The 20,411-nt window shown below is 36.3% G+C and overlaps 1 protein-coding gene across 1 annotated transcript in view; it reads right to left on the minus strand.

Moving 5' to 3' along the window:
• Positions 1–10,062: 10,062 nt before the first annotated feature.
• Nup44A (nuclear pore complex protein Nup44A) overlaps positions 10,063–20,411 on the minus strand; it is an 83,516-nt gene continuing 73,167 nt past the window's right edge. Inside the window, exon 9 of the mRNA XM_090383897.1 lies at positions 10,063–10,474. Coding sequence (XP_090240023.1) covers positions 10,278–10,474 — 197 coding nt within the window. The 3' untranslated portion in view covers positions 10,063–10,277. The remainder of the gene's footprint in view (positions 10,475–20,411) is intronic.

Raw genomic sequence — 20,411 nt, forward strand, 5'->3', positions numbered from 1 at the left:
TCGAGAGGCAACCAGAGAAAGTAATACTTTTGATCTGGTTATCAGCAGTGATCATTCATGTATTAGGAATTTGCAAATAAAAGAACCACTAGGTGGCAGTGATCACAGTGTACTGACGTGGGATTTACTTAAAGATTTAATTACCATCAGGGGTAAAGGAAAGGGTTTTTGCTTCCGTAAAGGCGAGTACAGTGGTCTCCGACAGTTTTTAAATTCTGTACAGTGGGATCAACTGATGATGTTACCAACAGTAAATTCTAAGTGGGAAGCATTCAAGGAATTAATCGTGGAAGCTACTAAAAGTTTCATACCTATTAAGAAATACTGTTCAAGGTTTAGGCCTAAATGGTTGTCAAATGAACTAATGAGACTCGTAACAGAGAAGAAAAATGCATGGGATGCATATAAATTATCAAGCGACTCAGAAGCCTATGGCAGATATAAGTTAATCTGTAATCAGGTCACAAAGGAGGTTCGGCAGGCGAAGGCAGATTACGAGAAATCCTTGGCAAAGATGCTAAGAAAAACAGCAAGGATTTCTTTACTTATATAAACTCTAAAAGGAAGGGGGATGAATCTGATTGGTCCACTTGACATTGATGGTTCAACTGTTGATGATCCTGCTCAGATAGCAAACAAACTGAATGAGTATTTTGCATCTACATTCACACATGAGGAATTATTAAGGTTTGAAAATGCCACAAAGTTATCAAATTGTAACAGGGTGCTTAATGATTTTGTAATAACTGAGAGCAAAGTGGAAGAGGAACTGCAGAAGTTAAATGTAAGAAAAGCACCTGGGGTGGCAAAGGGGGATCAAAGGGTGACATGAGTAATTACAGACCAGTTAGTTTAACTTCTGTTCCGGGTAAAATAATGGAGTCGCTGGGTAAAGATGCATTGCAGGATCATCTAGACAAGACTGCAGCAATAATTCAGACACAGCATGGGTTTGTTAAGGGAAAGTCTTGTCTGACAAATTTGATAGGATATTATGATGTGGTTGCAAAGGAACTGGATGCAAAAAATAATTTTTATATCATATATTTGGATTTCAGGAAAGCTTTTGACACTGTTGCGCATGGAAGACTATTGTACAAATTGGAGCAGAATGGTATTAAGGGTAAGTTGCTACAATGGATAAAAGGATGGTTAAGTGGGAGAAGACAGAGGGTGGTAATCAATGGGTGCTGCTCTTCTTGGACTAATGTTATTAGTGGAGTCCCACAGGGTTTGGTGTTAGGTCCACTGTTGTTTTGTATATTTATCAATGATATTGATGAAGGTATATCAGGCTTAATGTCGAAGTTTTCAGATGATACAAAGGTTGGCAGGGTTGTTAATGACAGTAATGGCAGTGTGCTACTGCAACAGGATCTAGATAATTTGGGCAGATGGGCTAAGAAGTGGCAACTGAAGTTTAACCTTGACAAATGCAAAGTACTGCATATGGGTAGAAGTAACCCCAGAGAAACGTACCAACTGTGTGGTACTACACTTAAGGTGGTAGAAAATGAAAAAGACCTGGGAGTAATTGTGCAGGCAGATATGAAGTTTTCTGAGCAATGCAGACAGGCTGCCAGGGCAGGTCATGGGGTTTTGTCAATAATATATAGGAATTTTGCTAGCAGGGAAAAGGAGGTGATTATCCCTCTGTATAAGGCAATGGTCAGGCCACGCCTTGAGTACTGTGTACAGGTCTGGAGGCCTCATTTTAGGAAGGACGTAGATTTACTTGAGCGTGTACAGAGAAGGGCAACAAGATTGGTGAGGGGAATGAAGGGATCCTCTTACCAAGAGAGGCTTAAGTTCTGCAAATTGCAGTGGCTGGAGACTAGGCACCTGCGCGGTGATCTGATTGAGGTGTATAAGGCCTTGAATGGGTTCAGCACGCTGAATTCTGATGGGATCCTTCCACTTGTTCAGATTACAAACCTAAGGGGACATAAATTCAAATTAAGAAAGGACAGATGTAGAATAGATGTGCGGAAATTTGCCTTTAGCCAGCAGGTGGTTAATTGCTGGAACAAACTTCCATCTGTCGCTGTGGAAGTTGATAGGTTGAATAAATTTAAGGAGGAACTGGACAGGCATTTGGAGGGAATGGTGTGATTTTTTTTTTTTTTTTTTTGCTGATGCTGCATAAGCTCATACATTTGCTTTCTTGCATCACATGCCACTACTACTACTACATCTGGTGGTTGGTTCAAGGTGTTCACACACAAAGAAAAACCAAATGTTCATTATTGCCATAAAGTGTCCTAGTTTATCTTATCTTCTTTGATAGCAACTGTACTTATGATATGCTGTTCTGAGATGACATATGAACTTCCTTTGGAAAAGATAATTCTCATTCTATAACTTAGATAAATGTTGAGAACAGACATGAATATACAGTAAAATCATGTTACAATGAACAGAGTTTTAAGAAAAATTTCACAATATTTCTGAAAAAATTTCCAGATTCCAAACTACTTCCCTTATTAATACTTTGTAAGTCTCATTTCGCTGAAATTAGCTGCTGAGTTTTTCAGCACAGTGAATTATTTTCAAATCCATGCATAAGGTGTATTGGTTTACAAAAGGGAAGCTCAATCCTGATGGCATTCTTCCTCTTGCTCAGACTACACACGAGGGGATATAAATTCAAATTCTTACACTGTATCCCCCAACCAAGATATCTTATACACTAAATTGGGTTAAACTTGGTGCCTATAGAAATTGATTTAATAAAAATTACTTCACCTTGAAGCTAATCCTGTGAATGGGTGTAATGTTTACTGCTATAGGAAATAAGACAAAATGTGTGTTGTAAGTAAATCCCATAATTTTTCCCACCTTCACCACACAAAAGCTTGATATTTTGTATTTGTTCAGCTGTATACCTCACTTTTGCATAGTGTTTAGTGTAAAAGCACAGGTGCTTTTACACAGCTGACATACTAGATGGGGACAGGAGTATTAGTGGAAGAATGGATATAGGAAGGGGGGATAGCTCATGCCATAAGATTCGCTACTGCATGACATATTGCTTTCTTGTCATTTCTTGTTATTTACAAATACATAGTGAAAAGTTATATGTGTTGATTTTTATTTATATGAAAAAAATTATTACATTACAAATATATGAAGGACTGTAGCAGTTATAGTTTATATTGTGTTTTTAAGGTGAGTTTATTATTATAAAAATAATATAAATACCATATAATAGGGAAGGTCAGCATTTTTACATTCCATCCACTCAACCACACACATACACAGTATGTGTGGGGGTAGTGTATAAGGAATGTATTGTGATTGTGAAAATTTTCGAAGTTAAGTTTTTTACTAATTAATACGTAAAAAAAAAATGTGGGCAGAATGTCGGCGGATCTACTGATCTGGATTTTTTTTTTTTATGTATAACCAAAAATGCTTAGTATTACTTAATATTTTATTAAAGGTCAAATATGAAAAATTTAACTTTTTTAAAAATTTTTATAAACTATTTTAATAATGCGTTAAAAATTTGTGATTTTATAATAACCTCATTTACAAAATAGAGAATTAATAAAATTCTTTAATTTGAAAATTTTTCAGATAAAAAATGTCCAAAAGAAAAATTGAAGATGTAAATACTGTAAATAAAAAAATTTGCAAAACATTTAAAAGGATTGGCTTTTAAAACAAATTGATGCTGAAATTCCATCATCAAATAAAAAGCAAAGCCACTAGGAGATATTTTTCAATACAATGAAGAAAATGGTGTAGTCTTGTGTACTTTTTGTGCAGAAGAAAAAGTTGCAGGAGAACTTAGTATAGGAAGAAATGGAAACTAGATTATTTAAAACGGCATCTAAGTCAGAAGATACATATAGACACAGTTACCAAGTTGCGTAATCTGAAAGGTGGAATTTTAACTATTTTGACGGAAACTGTAGAAGTACGTAACATAAAAAAGGAAAGAAGTGAATGATTGAGATCAAATTTTGATACAGTTAAGATTTTAATTGATGTGATATTAGCCATAAAAATTAATGTATCAACGAACTCTGTAAACACGTTAATTGTAGACGAAAGTACTGATATTTCAGTACAAAAAGTATTAATTTTGTATTTTAAATTTTGAGTGAAAAATGAAACATATTACAAAACAGTATTTGGAGGTATTTTGAAGCTTACTGTGATAGTATGTCCATTTTAGAAAAAATAAAAAATTTTTTACGACGAATATAATCTTGATATTCAAAAGATGGCAATATTCACGTCAGATGGAGCAAGTGTTATGCTTGGAAGGAAAAATGGAGTAGCAGCAATTCTCAAAAAGGAAATATTACATCTATCTGAACAACGTTGTGTTGCACACTGAGAAGATTTAGAATTGGACGATGCATGGAAAAATGTATCTATTATGCAAGATATGGAGACGCTGCTTAGAACTGTATACACAACGTTTAGCAGATATAGCATAAAAAAAGGAAAATTAAAAGAACTAGCCCAGATTACAGAACACGATGTTGTATCTTTTAGACCATTAAATGAAGTCAGATGGTTATCCAGACATTTTGCAGTTGATGCTTTAGTAAAAAATTATGGAATATTAATTGAATATTGCAATGAGCAGGTTAATGAATGTAATGATCCTATTAGTAAATACTGTTTACAAATTTTGACAAATTCACAATATCATGTGGCATTAATTGCACTCGATGTTTTAGGAGAGCTTGCATTGCTTTGCAAATATCTACAAAAAAGTTGTTTAAACATTATTGATGCATATCAATATGTTAAAGCTAAAATAAACAAATTAACCCCTTCGTGGATTATCCTGAGATATCTCGTTTTTAGGTTTAAAAGTTATTTGGAACATACTGTTGTTATTTGATTTTTAGGAGCATTAGCAACTAAGGCCATATTGCTCAGGGGATATGCGGTGGTCATTCCCTGACCTTTCTGCATCCTCCGTATTTGGTGGTCACGGGCTCGAACCCCGGTCTAATCAAGAAGCATGTGCTATGCACTGCTGCTCCTTCCCACCTGGCTACGGAGGCACCTATTTGGAACATACACAAAATATCTTGGGATAAAAGCAAACAATAATACCTCCAAATTTAGGAGTGAAACCTATTTTTTCGGACATTTATCTGGCTAATTTTGCATTAGCCACATAAATCCCAAGATTTCTCATGATTTTATTATGCCTAGCAGCAGACGACTGACTTTTATTGTACAGCAGTGGCCGTGTGTCAGAATATAGCTAGTTCACAATTATTGCTTGTGCATTCCACTTGATTTTTTAAATTTATTTTTATAATGAGCAGTGAAGAACAAGAAGAAGAGATTAGTGATGATTCATATAGTGAATTGAAAACTGGTGAATCTGGTTCTGAAGATTTTGTTTCAGGTTTTTATTCAGATGAAGAAGATGGTGATGTCAGTGTTTTAGATGGTAGAGTGGTGCAAAATTGACTGCACTAAAGACCTCCCCCACCACCTCCAAGATTTCCATTTGCTGCACAGCCAGGTTTGTGCATTGAAAGCAATACAGATCAAATGACTCCCATAGACGTTTTTGCTTTATTTTTTGAGGAAGAACTAATCAATCTAGTGTGCTCTGAGACTAATAAATTTGCAGAACAAAGTGGCGCTCGTTGTTGTTGTTATTTGGTTTTTAGGAGCATTAGCAACTAAGGCCACATTGCTCCGGGGATATGCGGTGGTCCTTCCCTGACCTTTCTGCATCTTCCGTATTTGGTGATCACGGGCTCGAACCCCGGTCTAATCAAGAAGCGTGTGCTACGCACTGCTGCTCCTGCCTACCTGGCTATGGAGGGTGGTGCTCGTGATTCTAGATGGACTCCAGTCATGCATGCTGAATTGAGAGTATTTTTTGCTCTGAAAATGCTGCAAGGTATTGTGAGAAAGCCTGAAGAATATATGCACTGGTAAAAAAAGCCATTACTTGAGACACCAGTGTTTAGATTTGTTATTTGGTTTTTAGGAGCATTAGCAACCAAGGCCATATTGCTCCGGGAATATGCGGTGGTCATTTCCTGACCTTTCCACATCCTCCGTATTTGGTGGTGACGGGCTCGAACCCCGGTCTAATCAAGAAGCATGTACTATGCACTGCTGCTCCTTCCCACCTGGCTACGGAGGCGCCCCAGTGTTTGGAACTACGATGGCTCTCAGACGTTATAAAAAGATAAAACAATACCTTCATTTCTCAGATAATGAGTCATATGATGCAAATAAACACTCCAATCCAAAACTAAACAAGATTTATGATGTCTATTGCTTCTTAGAAAATAAATTTAGAAGTCACTGATGTTCCAAAAAGATACATAACAATAGATGAACGCTTGATGCTGTACAAAGGAAGACTCAGTTGGGTGCAGTACATGCCATTGAAGACTCAAAGTTTGGCATAAAGTATTATATGCTGTGTGAATCCGAAAGTGGCTATGTTTGGACTTTCATAATATATGTAGGAAAAGGCACAGAAATGGATCCAGACTTCATTGGTCTTCCAATGGCTACGCAAGTGGTTTTGACTCTCATAAAGCCTCTGTTAGGAAAAGGATATTGCCTCACAGTGGACAATTATTATGCCAGTCCCCAATTAGCTGATATTCTCATCACAAAGAAAACTGATGTTTATGGTACAGTGAGACTAAAGAGAAAGGAAATTCCCAAAATGCTGAAGAAGGAAAAGCTGAAAAGGCAAGAGGTTGCTGCTTTTCAAAGAGGGAAAGTCATGGCCTTACGCTGGAAAGATAAAAAAGATGTAGTGTTGTTATCTATGATCCATAATCCTTCTCGGGAAGAAATAGAAACTCGAACATGAGTAGTGAAGAGAGCCAAAGTAGTTTGTGACTATAACTTTTCCATGGGAGGTGTAGATAAAGTTGACCAGCATTTGATGAACTACCCCCTAAGGAAACAGATTAAAAAATACTACAAGGTTTTCTTTCACCTAATGGACCTAGCTGTGTGGAATTCATTTCTACTGTATAAAGCCACGATTTCAGATGGCCAAAAAGCTCTTTCAACCTTGAATTTCAGATTAGACATGATTGATGAAATTATCAAGAAATATCACCTGCAAATTCCACCAGTTAGAAAGGGAAGACCGTCCTCAACGTCCCACCCAACTTGCTATTCACCAGGCCATTACCCCATTGTTATTCCACCAACTGAGAAGGAAGTTTCCAACTAGAACTTGTCGGGTACACTCCAAAAAGCGGAACAGAGATGGCAAGAAAATTCGAAAGGAGACACGCTATATGTGCGAAACGTGAAATTGGCCCTTGCATCCCTCCTTGCTTCAAAACCTACGACACCAAGTAAAATTACTGTTTGTTTTTCATGAAATGCCCTTTTTTTTTTTTTATGGAATGCCTTTTTATTGTGAAATTCAAATTGTCTTTTAGGAAATAAAGTAAGTTTGCATTTTTTTTTTTGTGTTTTTCTATTCATTTCTTTTAGCACAAGTGCTAATTTATTAAAAAATCTATAATTTCCACACTTTTTGGCATACACAAGATAACTCGGGTTAATTACTCGTATGTATTTTATACTAAAAAATTTATTAAAAACACAAAACTATACAATGAGTATTACGTATGTTGCATATCTTTAATATGTAAAATAAAAAAAGTCAATCCGTTATGGCACATTTTCAGGAAAAAAATGTTCCGGAAAGGGGTTAAGAAGCCAATATCTTGGAAAAATATTTTCTGGGGTGAAAATGTGAAAGAAGTATTATCAAAAATTCAAAGTGATGTTGACACTGCGGCCATAATTTGCTTTATCAAACGCATATGTGATCACTTAGATAACAGATTTCCTGATGATGAATTAAATGATTGGAAAGTATTTGATATTAATGCTCACAAATGAAAGCAATAATTTTGACTTTGGGAAACTTAATGTGATATGCCTTGCAAAAAAATATTCACGAGTTATTACAAATAATGAAAGTGATGTCATTTCTAAAATATCAGAAGACTATTCGGAATTAAAATTTATAATTGCCGAAAAAACTAAAACTGGAACATTTAAAACTTTCAGTGACACTGTAAATTTTGTACTTAAAAATTTAGAGTTTTGTAACATATCCATTACCTATAATATTATGGGAACATTTCAAGCATCAAGTGCAGACTGTGAGGATTTAGCACTATGAATTCAATTAAAACAAAAAATCGAAATAGAATAGAAGATCATTTAAGTGACCTTACAAGGATCAAATTGCATTTAGCTAATGGTGCAACAATAAATGTATTTGATGTCTACAAAGTATGGACTTCTACAAACAGAAGAGAAAAATTCCATGAAAAATAAATAACTGTAAAGTGCAAATTTATTGTTAACATTTTTTTTTATTATTATGCATGTCCCTACTTATAATTAAAACAATTTGTAAAAATATTGCACATCTTTAATCTTGTCTGAAAATGTTTTACTCAGGAACATTTCTGCACCATGCAGCCAAAGAAAAATTAGAGGGAACATTGGTACTGAGCCTAGCAACTTCCAACAGAAGAGTCATCACAGGATGTCACATAAGTAATGAATGTGTTAGTACCACTGCAGCAAAACTGTAGCACCCTGGATCAACTGTAGCTGCTGTCATTACCAAATCGAAACATCATGCGGCTACTACAGCCAGGGCAGAAATTTACTGAAAGAGACTAGAGAGCACTGAGAAGAGTCATATGTAAATCCTTCTAGTCCTCATTGATTGCTATTAACTAATGCAATTAACTAAAATTCAAGGAAGATACAGGGAACTAATATTAGCACATGAATAATACATAGGGTGCTGAATCACATCAGATTTTATGGAAGAACTGCAAACATGCAAACCAAACATCACATCATGCAATGTATAATGCCAACTTACTTGGTACATAACCCATCATAATTGGACCTTGGAATAACAGAAAGCTGTGTTTTGAGGTAAAAAGTCATGGTAAGTGGTTTCCAATTCAACAGTCACATATGGTTCTGGCAGGTGCATGGTGAATGTTATTTATCAGAGTGTGTTGTCCAAACTGTGAAGTCTGGAAGAGGTACTGTTGCTGTCTTGGGGTTCTTTCTTGTGGTTTGGGTTTAGACCATTGGTCTTCATTCCTGCAATAATGAATGCTGTGCATACATTGATATGCTGGATAATTCTTCTCTTCCTATAGTGTGGCAACAGTATAGTGAGGGCCCCTTTTCTGTTTCAGAATGATAATGTACCATTGCATATATGGCATAGCCTGTAGATTTAGTTTGAAGACATGGGTATAAAAAGTTTCATTAGCCTTCTCAGAGCCCCAACCTTAATCCCCCAGTATGCTGGCTTTGAGCCAGCCAAATACACCCACAATCAATAGCTGAACTGATTACTATGCTGAGGGAATGGACCAAAATGCCTTGCTGCCTTCCTGTTATTAAAAACTGGTTGAGACTCTACCAATAAGGTTACAGCATGTAATTAAGGCCGAAGGAGAGCTGATACATTAAATATCAATAAAAAGTTCTTTGAAAAATACAGGTATCCAGTTACTTTTGGCAATACAGCATATTTGGCAAGCATAATGTTTATGTTATGAAACTGATGCTTTTTTTTATGTCATACATAAAGGATTTCTTTAAAAGAGAGAGGGGAAGTGCTAATTTTCACAAACCAATTCATAACAGTGATGCTCATGGATATTTTTGAATGACTGCTTTTTTCCTGAATTTTTAATATTAAGTTGCTTCCCTAAAAATGATTTTTAATATTTAATATCTAAATACATGTTCTAATCATCTGAACATAAAATAAAAGGCTTTATGACTCAATGAAACAACTTTCTTTATGATACATCATTCAAGATGCTGTTGAAAGATAGTGAAGGGCACTGTGTAGGATCAGGATTTTTCTTTGAAATTTTTTATTATCCCCCCTTTGGAATTTATGTCATCCCATGGCAGATATCCAGAGAATGTTATTTATTTAAAAGAAAAATACAAACAAGTATTCCACACAGGTATATAGTATACCAAACAAATTTACACAGTTAATCAACAAGTTATTTTGGTGGCACTTACAAAAAGGATTAAGTAAGTTGCTGACAAATTGATGCTCAGTAAACTTCAGCAGTATTCCTCTAGACTAGATTATTGACATGATAAAGGCACTTTAACTCATCTTCTAAGTTTTTTTCCCACTTAATTTAGTTCAGCTTCATATTTTCTTCAAAATATTAACAGAAATACTGAATTGCAAATTATTTTCATTTATTTACTATTTTTTTATAATATTAATGCCATGGCACTTGGCGAGGATGGGTAACCTGTCCTAATTTGTAATAGCGTGATGTGTGTAGAGCTATGGATTCCACAGTAACAGCCAAGGGCTGCTGTCCAATTGCTGATGCCACTGTATTCTTTTCACTTGGTTCTGTAGTTCCATCCCCTTTTAAAGTTGCTACACATTTCCATTTTTCCAAATAGTTGGCTGTAAATATAAATATAATTTAAATATAATTATAAATGGCTGTAAATATAATTTATACTCACTAAACAATACAGAAATTATGGAATTTAAATTTCTTTGTCTCTAATTACATAATAAGAAGTTCAAAAAAATTACGATTAATATGAATTTATTATAATTAATTTAATGGAAAAGATTTACCTACGGACAAATAATTTAAATAAGGACTCGACACCGAAGGTTACACTCTCACTGCAATATACTTGCTGATATATCAATCTCCACAATCACTGGGAAATCATGTACTATTGTTCTAATCCAATGTTCTTATCTTAACTATAAAAACAATTCTTCAAATGCTCCTTATATGGAGTATCTCAATCTGATATCATATGTGATACAGAAGTTGAAGTCGATGCTAATCTTTTCCATAGTTGGGACCAGACCACAACAAAAATTATTATCACCCTTTTACTTATTCTATTAACTAATAAATAAATATTTACTATATCATAGAGAATTACAATATTTTCTAAGTTAATGTTTCTCCATTACATACAGACAGCAGCAAGGAAAGAGGCATGAAAATAAATGTTCTAAAAAAAATTTAATCCGTAAACACATTAAAATTATTTCGAGTTTTCCTTTTGTTTCCAATATATGGAATTGAATAACTAAATAAAACACTTGTTTTTGAATATGAATATGTACACAGTTAACTTTATTTGTAAGGAAATAATATAGCTTGGATAAAAGATCTGTGCACTGGCATAAAATCATTAAATGAGATTTTACAATTAGTCAATCTATTTTCTAAGAAAATCTTTTTCCCTAAGTAGCCTCTCCACTCAGGGTTGCATTAGCATTAGCATTAGTAGAGGCATTTGATGCAAGAAAGCAAGCTTATGCAGCATCAGCCAAAAAAAAAAAAAAAAAAAAAAAACCACTTCCACTTCACCCCTCTGTTCGTTCAAAATACCTGTCCAGCTGAGCCTTAAACTTATTTAGGCTATCAACCTCCACTACAAGGGATGGAAGTCTGTTCCACCAACCAACCACCCGCTGGCTAAAGGCAAATTTCTGCACGTCTATCCTACATCTGTCTTTCCTCAATTTGAATTTATGCCCTCTCAGGTGATTTTTCTGAGTTAGAGGAAGAATCCCATCAGCATTGAGCATGCTTAAACCATTCAAGGCTTTATACACCTCTATCAGATCACCTCACTGGTGCCTAGTCTCCAGACACTGTAATTTGCAAAACTTAAGCCTTTCTTCGTAAGAGCACCCCTTTGTTCCATTCACTAATCTTGTTGCCCTTCTCTGTACTCTTTCCAGCAGCTCTACATCCTTCTTGAAATGAGGCCTCCAGACCTGTATACAGTACTCTAGGTGTGGCCTGACCATTGCCTTATACAATGGAATAATCACCTCCTTATCCCTGCTGGAAAAATTCCTATATATCATTGACAATACTCCATGAGCTACTCTTGCAGCCCGTCTGCACTGCTCAGAGAACTTCATATCTGCCTGCACAACCACCCCCAAGTCCCTTTCATTCTCTACCACTGTCAGTGTAGTACCACAGAGTTGATACGTTGCTCTGGGGTTGCTGTTTCCCATGTGTAGTACTTTACATTTGTCAATGTTAAACTTCATTTGCCACCTCTCAGCCCATCTGCTCAACCTTTCCAGATCCTGTTGCAGCAGCATAGTGTCAGTAGTGTCCTTGACAACCCTGCCAACCTTTGTATCATCTGCAAACTTGGACATTAAGCTTGATATACCATCATCAATATCATTCATAAATACAGAAAACAATAATGGACCCAACACTGAGCCCTGAGGGACTCCACTAATAACATTAGTCCACGATGAGCAGTGTCCATTGATTACCACTCTCTGTCTTCTCCCCCTCAACCACCCCTTTATCCATAGCAGCAATTTGCCTCCAATGTCACACTGCTCCAATTTGTGTAGCAGTCTTCCATTGCTAATTCATAACTATGAATGAGCCAGTAAAAAATGCCAGAAATCTACAGATTTTTTAAAATGTAAAAAACCATAAACAAACAAACATACCTTTTCCCCAATTCTATTTCTCTTTGATGTAGTGATATGATTGATTAGGTTTTGTAAGTGTACCTTTTTTTTTTCCTGAGTGCTTATTAAAGCTGACACTTCCAATCAAAGAGAAACAGAATTGGGAAAGTTCACAAAACATTTCACTGTCTTTTAAACTGAAACACCAATGCACAACTAAGTCTAGCAATATGCATATTACTGTTGACTGATTTTAATGAGCAAGACAAAAGATTTTTAAGGGGCAGAAAAGCTTCATCTTCATCTGGTGAGGATGAAGGCACTAAATGGCAGGGTTGAACTGATACAAATTTCTGCACAACTTATTTTGGCAATTCATAGGAATAACAGCACTTTTATTCTTTCTCTAATCCAATTTTTACACACAAGTTATCATTCTGTCCCCTTCCTAAGTTTGGCTTTCATGATATTCTATACTGATTCTACCATGCTCACAGAAAAGGATTTTCTCCTGTCGAATCTCAATACAAATCAACTTCTGCCCAAAACTTCACACTCTTTCACTCTGAGCAATTATATGTGATGTAGGTTCATCCAGTCTTTAGGCACATTAGCGTATATGCATAATGCACCCAATGTCTTCACCACGTCTGTCTGTCTGTCTGTCCACATGTAATAACTCGGATCCTAGTGGTTGGAATTTCATAAAAATTTTATATTTGGGCCTTTTGGATTTGTCAAGCCATCCCAAATTTCATTAAAATCAAACCAACAGAAATCTGACAATTATTTCTTTATCTGTCCATCAACATGTAATAAACTGACTCCTTGCGGATGGATTTTCATAAAATTTGATATTTTGCTTTTTTGGAATGATTTGTCAAGCCTCAAATTTCATTAAAAACTGCTGGATGCACAGAAACAAAATATTCTTGGTTTGTTCATAAAAGTTGTTGTTTTTTTATTTTTTTTATTTATTATTTTTTTTTGTTATAACTCATGAATTATTACTATTTGCTATAATGTCCCTGAAATCTAAAACACTGCACACATTAACTAACTTGTTTTTCTATAGCTGTAAGAATGTTAGTCTTAGCAAAAAAAAAAAAAAAAAGAAAAAAAGTTTATAATTCTGTTATAGGCCTTTTAAAGGTCTTCAAGAAACATCCTGGTGGAAAAAGCAGAAAAAACTTGTAGCACTCTTGTGTTTTCTGGCAATTGTTGTCTTAGCTGTATGCTGGAGAGAATCACAGTAAAATTCATCTGTGAATCAACTTCATTTATTATCCCACAGAGATCTTTGTATGCAACTTGGTGTAATGCTAAGTAGGGTAAACCAACTAAAACTTTCTTTGACAAGAAAATCCAAACTCCTCAATAGTCACTCTGTATTGTGTGAAAGGGCTAGCTGTAATGAATTACAAACACATCTTATAATTACAGATGGGTATATCCATTTTCAACTTTGCATAAATTTCACTGTTTATCCAATCCAATTGGATAATTGGATTGGATAAACAGTGAAAAAACAAATTTCACTGTTTTATCCAATCATAACTGAGACATTATCTATTCCTAATACTTGTAAATTTAGCCAAACTTAAACCTGGATATATTTATTTAAGGCAGAAACAAATGGCATCAACTGTAAATTCTGCTAGCTTTACTAATTTCAAATAAGTAATCACAATATTCCTTTTATACTTGGAATAGTATATTATAACAAGGCCTAGCTGCTATCACTGAAACATCATTGCTCTCATCCAGCAGAAAACTGTAATATGATCTGGCTATAGTACTGTAAACTATAAAGCTCACAATTTATGGTACTACAGCCATTTTCACCCAAGTCATTTATTAACTATTCCTCAAAATACGGAGCCAAAACATTTTGTACAGTCACAGTGCATTTCACAGAAATGGTTTACCACTTGAAAAGGACAGTATTCTGCAATAAAAAGTGCTATTCTTCCTCTGACTAAGTTTTCCTCTTGAGATACTGGTTTAAATTGCAAAAGTTGCTGATACAGTAAAAAAAAGGAAAGTGCAGCCATTATCAACCCACTGCAGGGTGGAAGCCTCCTCAACCATTCATGCTGAGGGAAATGGACCATAATCTGCCACGCTGGTCCAGTGCGGGTTGGCAGATCGACCGTATTCAGCAGGCAGGGGCTTGAACCCCGGTCTACTCAAAGAGCGTGTGCTACTGCACTCCCGCTCCTGCCCACTCGGCTACGGTGATACAGGTAAGGTGCAATTGTGGTCTTACGCTTATTTGTGCTTGTGTTTTGGAATATCACCTAATTTTGCTGATAAATGAGCTTCACAGAAACATTCTGAATCATTATTTACCTTCCTTAGCCATTTGCTATACCTTTTATCTTTTAGTCACTCATTTCAAAATCTATACATATAACTTGGAGTTGCCCACTGTACTTATAACTCACAATATTCACCAAATACTTCACCAATACACAGTTCAAAGTCAAAACACAAAATTGTACATACATAGACATTACAGCCTTAAATAATACTGTATAGTAAGTATTAGTATTGAAATACCTTTTCCTTTACAGACAGAAGTTCATGAAAACCAAGACCTAAGAAGGAAAAGCAACCATGTGACACTGTGATAATTGATGATACAGTACAAGCACATATGTGAGGCTTTTGTTTTGGTTGGTTTTTTTTTAGGAGCATTAGCAACTAAGGCCATATTGCTCCGGGATATGTGGTGGTCATTCCTTGAGCTTTACGCATCCTCCGTATTTGGTGGTGATGGACTCGAACCCCGGTCTAATCAAGAAGCGTGTGCTGTGCACTGCTGCTCCTTCCCACCTGGCTACGGAAGCGCCTTTATATATATATGTGAGGCTTTATGTAATTAAGTGCATTCCTTGTTGCCAGTTTATAGTACTATAATGTTAATTGAGTTCTATGTAAACAGTTCCTATGTGAACAGTTTATTTGGAAACATGCTCACTCTAAGAAATGGACAATTATGAAAGCTTATTTTTTAGCACATAGAATATCGAATATTGTTGCTTAACATTTCTGTGGAGTGATTACAAACCTCACTGTATTAGACAGCTTGGTACTGAATAGATGATGTTTTTAAGGAGATTTAGCAAGGGATGAATAAAATTCTGCAACTTAAGGGTGATGGTACTGAGCCACTTAAAAAAATCTCAGACTCCCATGGGCCAGAGATACTAAATCTATCACCATTTTAACTGAAAAATCATCAGAATTGACATGTAAAAAATTTTAAAAAATGTCACCAGATAACTTTCAAAATTGATATAACTGCTACTGAGACAGACATTCCATTATAAAGTTTTACACATGACACTTTCATCTAATTATCACTATATTTCTTCGCTGTTTCTGTTATAGGTAATCACTTATAGCAGAGAAACTAACTATATAATCAAAATCAGTTTATAAGATCATTTTAATAAATGAAGTGGAAATCAATTAGAAATGAGACACATACCATAAAATATTCAATCTTTCTAGGAAAGGTGCTAAAAATTTCAATATTGATTGCTACTCTGTTTTTGGATGTGAACCAAAAACAGAGTATGGGTATATCAAAATGCGAACAGTTTCCTCCCAGTATTTATCATTATAAGGATAACAGTAGGCCCTAAGGTTTTAAACCTAAAATATTAACTACAACTGACATTTCAAGAATAGTTACATATTTCTATTATCAGAGAACTTGTATTTGAAGATTTCAGAACAAGCGGAATATACAAGGTGTCTCAAAAATATTGGTACAAACGTTTAAGGGAGGTAGGTAACATCTAAACGAATGTGATTCGCATAGGAACCCATAACCGGAAACGTCACCGTAAGTCAGTACACGCCGTTGTTCATCAGTTCACGAGAGGGAAAATTTCTGGTTTACTCATTCAAGCAGTAGTTGCCGCACGAAGAGCATGCTTCGATATACGAACTGTGAGGTGGCAGACATGCACCTTGTGTATGGATTAGCAGAGGGCAATGGATGAGAAGCTCAACGAATTTATGGAGAACACTTCCCAGACAGACATGTACCGGACCACCGTTTGTTTGCACGTGTGCATCAAAATTTGTGCAATTATGGGTCATTTAGCGGTAACAGGAGTAGTGTGGGCAGACCACGTTCGACGCGAACTCCCGCCATGAAAGAAAGTGTGTTGAATGCCATCCAGAATAATTCTACTACCAGCACACGTGCCGTTGCCTCTGCCTTAGGAGTGTCTCGTTGCAGTGTACAGCATGTCTGGCACGACGATTCCTTAACACCCCTTTCATCTCCAAAGGGTTCAGTTACTGCTCCCCCAAGATCATCCTGCACGTGTGGCTTTTGCACAGTGGTTTCTCCAAGAAAGTGTTCAAGACTTGAATTTTCCAGCCTATGTTTTGTTCACGGATGAGGTTTATTTCCCTCGGGAAGGCTTATTCAATCAGCACAATGCTCATGTGTGGGCTCACGACAACCCACACGGTGTGCGCTCCCATGCGGCACAACATCACTTCGCAATAAATGTGTGGGCAGGTATGGTCAGTCGCTGCTTAGTCGGCCCATACCTGTTACCATCCCGCATGAACTTCGCTAAATACCGGATCTTACTTGAATTCTACCAAGGTTATTGACGATGTTCCAGCAAATGTGAGAGGCAACATTTGGTTTCAACATGATGGGGCACCTGCCCATTATGGAAGGTGTGTTCGTGACCATTTGAACAGGCGTTTTGGGCATCGATGGATTGGCCGTGGTGGACCAGTTGCCTGGCCCCAAGCTCACCTGATTTATCAAGCCTGGATTTCTTTCTGTGGGGGCCCTCAAATCTATCTTGTATGAATCGCTTGTGGAGACAGAAATGGATCTCGTGGCAAGACTCGTCTGCGCTGCTGCTACTGTCAAAGAAACTCCAGGTGTGTTCGACCGTGTTCGCTAATCCATGCTGCGTCGGTGTCACGCATGCATCGCGTCTCATGGTGGAACCTTCAAGCATCTGTTGTAACATCATGAAATGCATCCATCTCATACTCTCCATTGTTAATATTATTTCAAATAAATGTTTGCCACTAATTACTGTCGTGTCATTTCTGCTTCTTGTGCCTCTGCTGCTACTTTCCCATGATGTTTCCGGTTATGGATTCCTATGCGATTCACATTCCTTTAGATGTTACCTACCTCCCCTAAACGTTTGTACCAATATTTTTGAGACACCCTATATATTAAGAACTACACTGTTTGTCATTGAAACTGCCCCACCAAGTGCATGCTTTGAGCTCAAAATAAGTGGAAGATCTTAATTTTACATTAAAATACATATAAGTACATAGGCAACACAAAGTGGCCTACAACCATATATCACTGGTATGCAAACATTGGCTTAAATTATACAATTAGCACACAATGACATGAAACACTCAGGGATTAACTAAGTAAAAACTGTGCATTAGCATCGCATGCACAATTTTTATTAAAATAATTAAATGTGCTTAACACTGGGATAGTTATATGGGCAAAGGTAAAGAAAGCCAACACGAGAACCACAAACTTTGGGAAACTTTTAGCTGTTGTTAAGACCAACGTGTGATGGTCATTTCTTGACCTTCCGCATCCTCCATATTTGGAGGTCACGGGCTCGAACCCCGGTCTAATCAAGAAGCGTGTGCTACACACTACTGCTCCTGCCCACCTGGCTACGGAGGCGCCGAAACTTTTAGCGGTCAAACACGTTTCCCAGTACAGCAGCTTCTCCATGCATTCTTGGTAAACCGATGGTACGTGTTATTGGTAGTGGCAGTAGAAGTTGATAACGATGTATTGATTAGTTTTTTCTCATTATTAAAAGCAGATTATTGGAGTTCATGAGTGTAATGCCTTTATGGCTGAAATTTACTTATGGGTACACTCTACAGACTGCCTCAGTCTTAGGGTATTTATCCCCCCCTTCCCACTGTTTTAACCCAATAGGAAAATGACTTCCACTGCAACTACCGATAACACGCACTGTCTGTAGAAGTCGTTTTCCTATTGGGTTAAAACAGTGGGAAGTGGGGATAAACACCCTAAGACTGAGGCAGTCTGTAGGGTGTACCCATAAGTAAATTTCAGCCCACTCATGAACTCCGATAATCTGCTTTTAATAATAAGAAAAAACTAATCAAGACATTGTTATTGACTTTTACATGCACCATCTGTTTACTGAGAATGCAGGGAGAAGCTGCGTTACCGGGAAACGCTTTTGACCGGTAAAAGTTTCCTGTGATTCTCATGTTGGCTGTCTTCACCTTAGCCGTTATATGTATTACATTTAATTATACTGCAACTTGCAAAATTTGCCTTTTTCACTCAAAACAAAAAAAAAAAAAAAAATTCTGAACCACTGGTCTAGCTTATGATGGGGAGATTACTTTCAAAAAGCATCACCAACCAAAGTAACAAGTAAAATTCATTATGGCATTACAAGTGAACGACAATGCTTTGTTGGTAAACTTCTAACAAAATAACTAATGCCTTGTCTCTTTTTTTAAGAGTACTACTTCTTAAAAAAACTTAAGAGGGTCCCTTTTTCAACATGGATTAGGGATAATTACAAGTAAATTCAAAGAAACGAATGTTTTGTTCTGTAGTTTCTGATAAAAGACAAAGACCAAACTGTGTCATGAAAATCACTGTTGCTGTGGAAATATACACTCATCCATTAGTGCCAGAATAGTGTTATGGCAACTAGATATTCAAGAGACAATAGTCCACAAAATGCTCCAATCTATTCTACAACACAGATGGATAGCATGGGGACCTTGAAAAATTCTATGAACTGATGAGAATTATTTCTTGCTAAGTGGCAGTGTAAATACTTGTAACTGCTGGGTCATGGCAAACTTCATAATTGGATCATTCTTTTTTTTTTTTTTTTTTTTTTTTTTTGAGGAAATTTGAGCATGTGGTCTTGAAAAGTACTATTATAGATGAATATTAACTGTGATCTTCTCCAACATCATATGATTCTGCCTTTAAAGAGAGATGTTTGGACATAACTGTTTTAGGAAGGATGGTGTTCCTACATATTACATGGCCGGTGAAGCAGTTACTTCAGGCCACATCTGATAATGATCACGTCATTTCCATCATTTTGCCGATCCTTAATTAATCACCTCATTCTCTGGACAGCAATCCCTAACTTCTGGTTAAAGTGCATTCATTCCTGAAGATGAAACATTTTGTTGTCCATCTGCACCAAAATGTTGGCACAGAAATAATAACATTTACTCATCATCATCCATGATGGCTTGCTGCATTTAAAGTTTTGAGCTGAACAGCTTTCTCAAAGTTTTCCACACAGCAGGCTAGGGTAGGACAAGCTGAAACCAGCTGGATGTTCTAATTGTCTACAACTATGAACCAGAAAAAATCATGAGAATAACTTTTGTTTCAACTTCACCGTACAAACCTACTGGTTTAGTTTTCATACTTCACAAAGAATGTCTGTTTTGTTTACTGCATAGTACAGATATTATGTTCCATTTAACTGTTAATATTTAATCAAAACTTATTTCAGGTGTATGAAAAAAGATCAGGTTTCTATTTTTAATGTGGGACCTACAGTTTCATCACTTATATATGGTCTTCCAATTTTTTGGTGAATAGCAATGGACAACCAGTATGAAAATTCCAGTGTCAGTCAAAACAGAATGTCTACTAGGTGGCACTCTGCCATATCAGATATGCAAGAACTTTGCTGAACCTGCATTATGGACTGATTGTCAGAAGAGATGCACTGCACTTGTTTCGTTGCACTTAAAGTTGCATTTTTGTTGTCTGGTCAAAAGTAATGAGACATCAAGTCATCTACTAATGAATCATGTCTGCTAGTTACCAATAAAAACTTCAAGGCTTTCATTCAGTGAAATC

Source organism: Mastigoproctus giganteus, chromosome 10 (assembly GCF_048544385.1).
Source record: "Mastigoproctus giganteus isolate SK-2022 chromosome 10, ASM4854438v1, whole genome shotgun sequence".
Lineage (NCBI taxonomy): Eukaryota > Metazoa > Arthropoda > Arachnida > Uropygi > Thelyphonidae > Mastigoproctus > Mastigoproctus giganteus.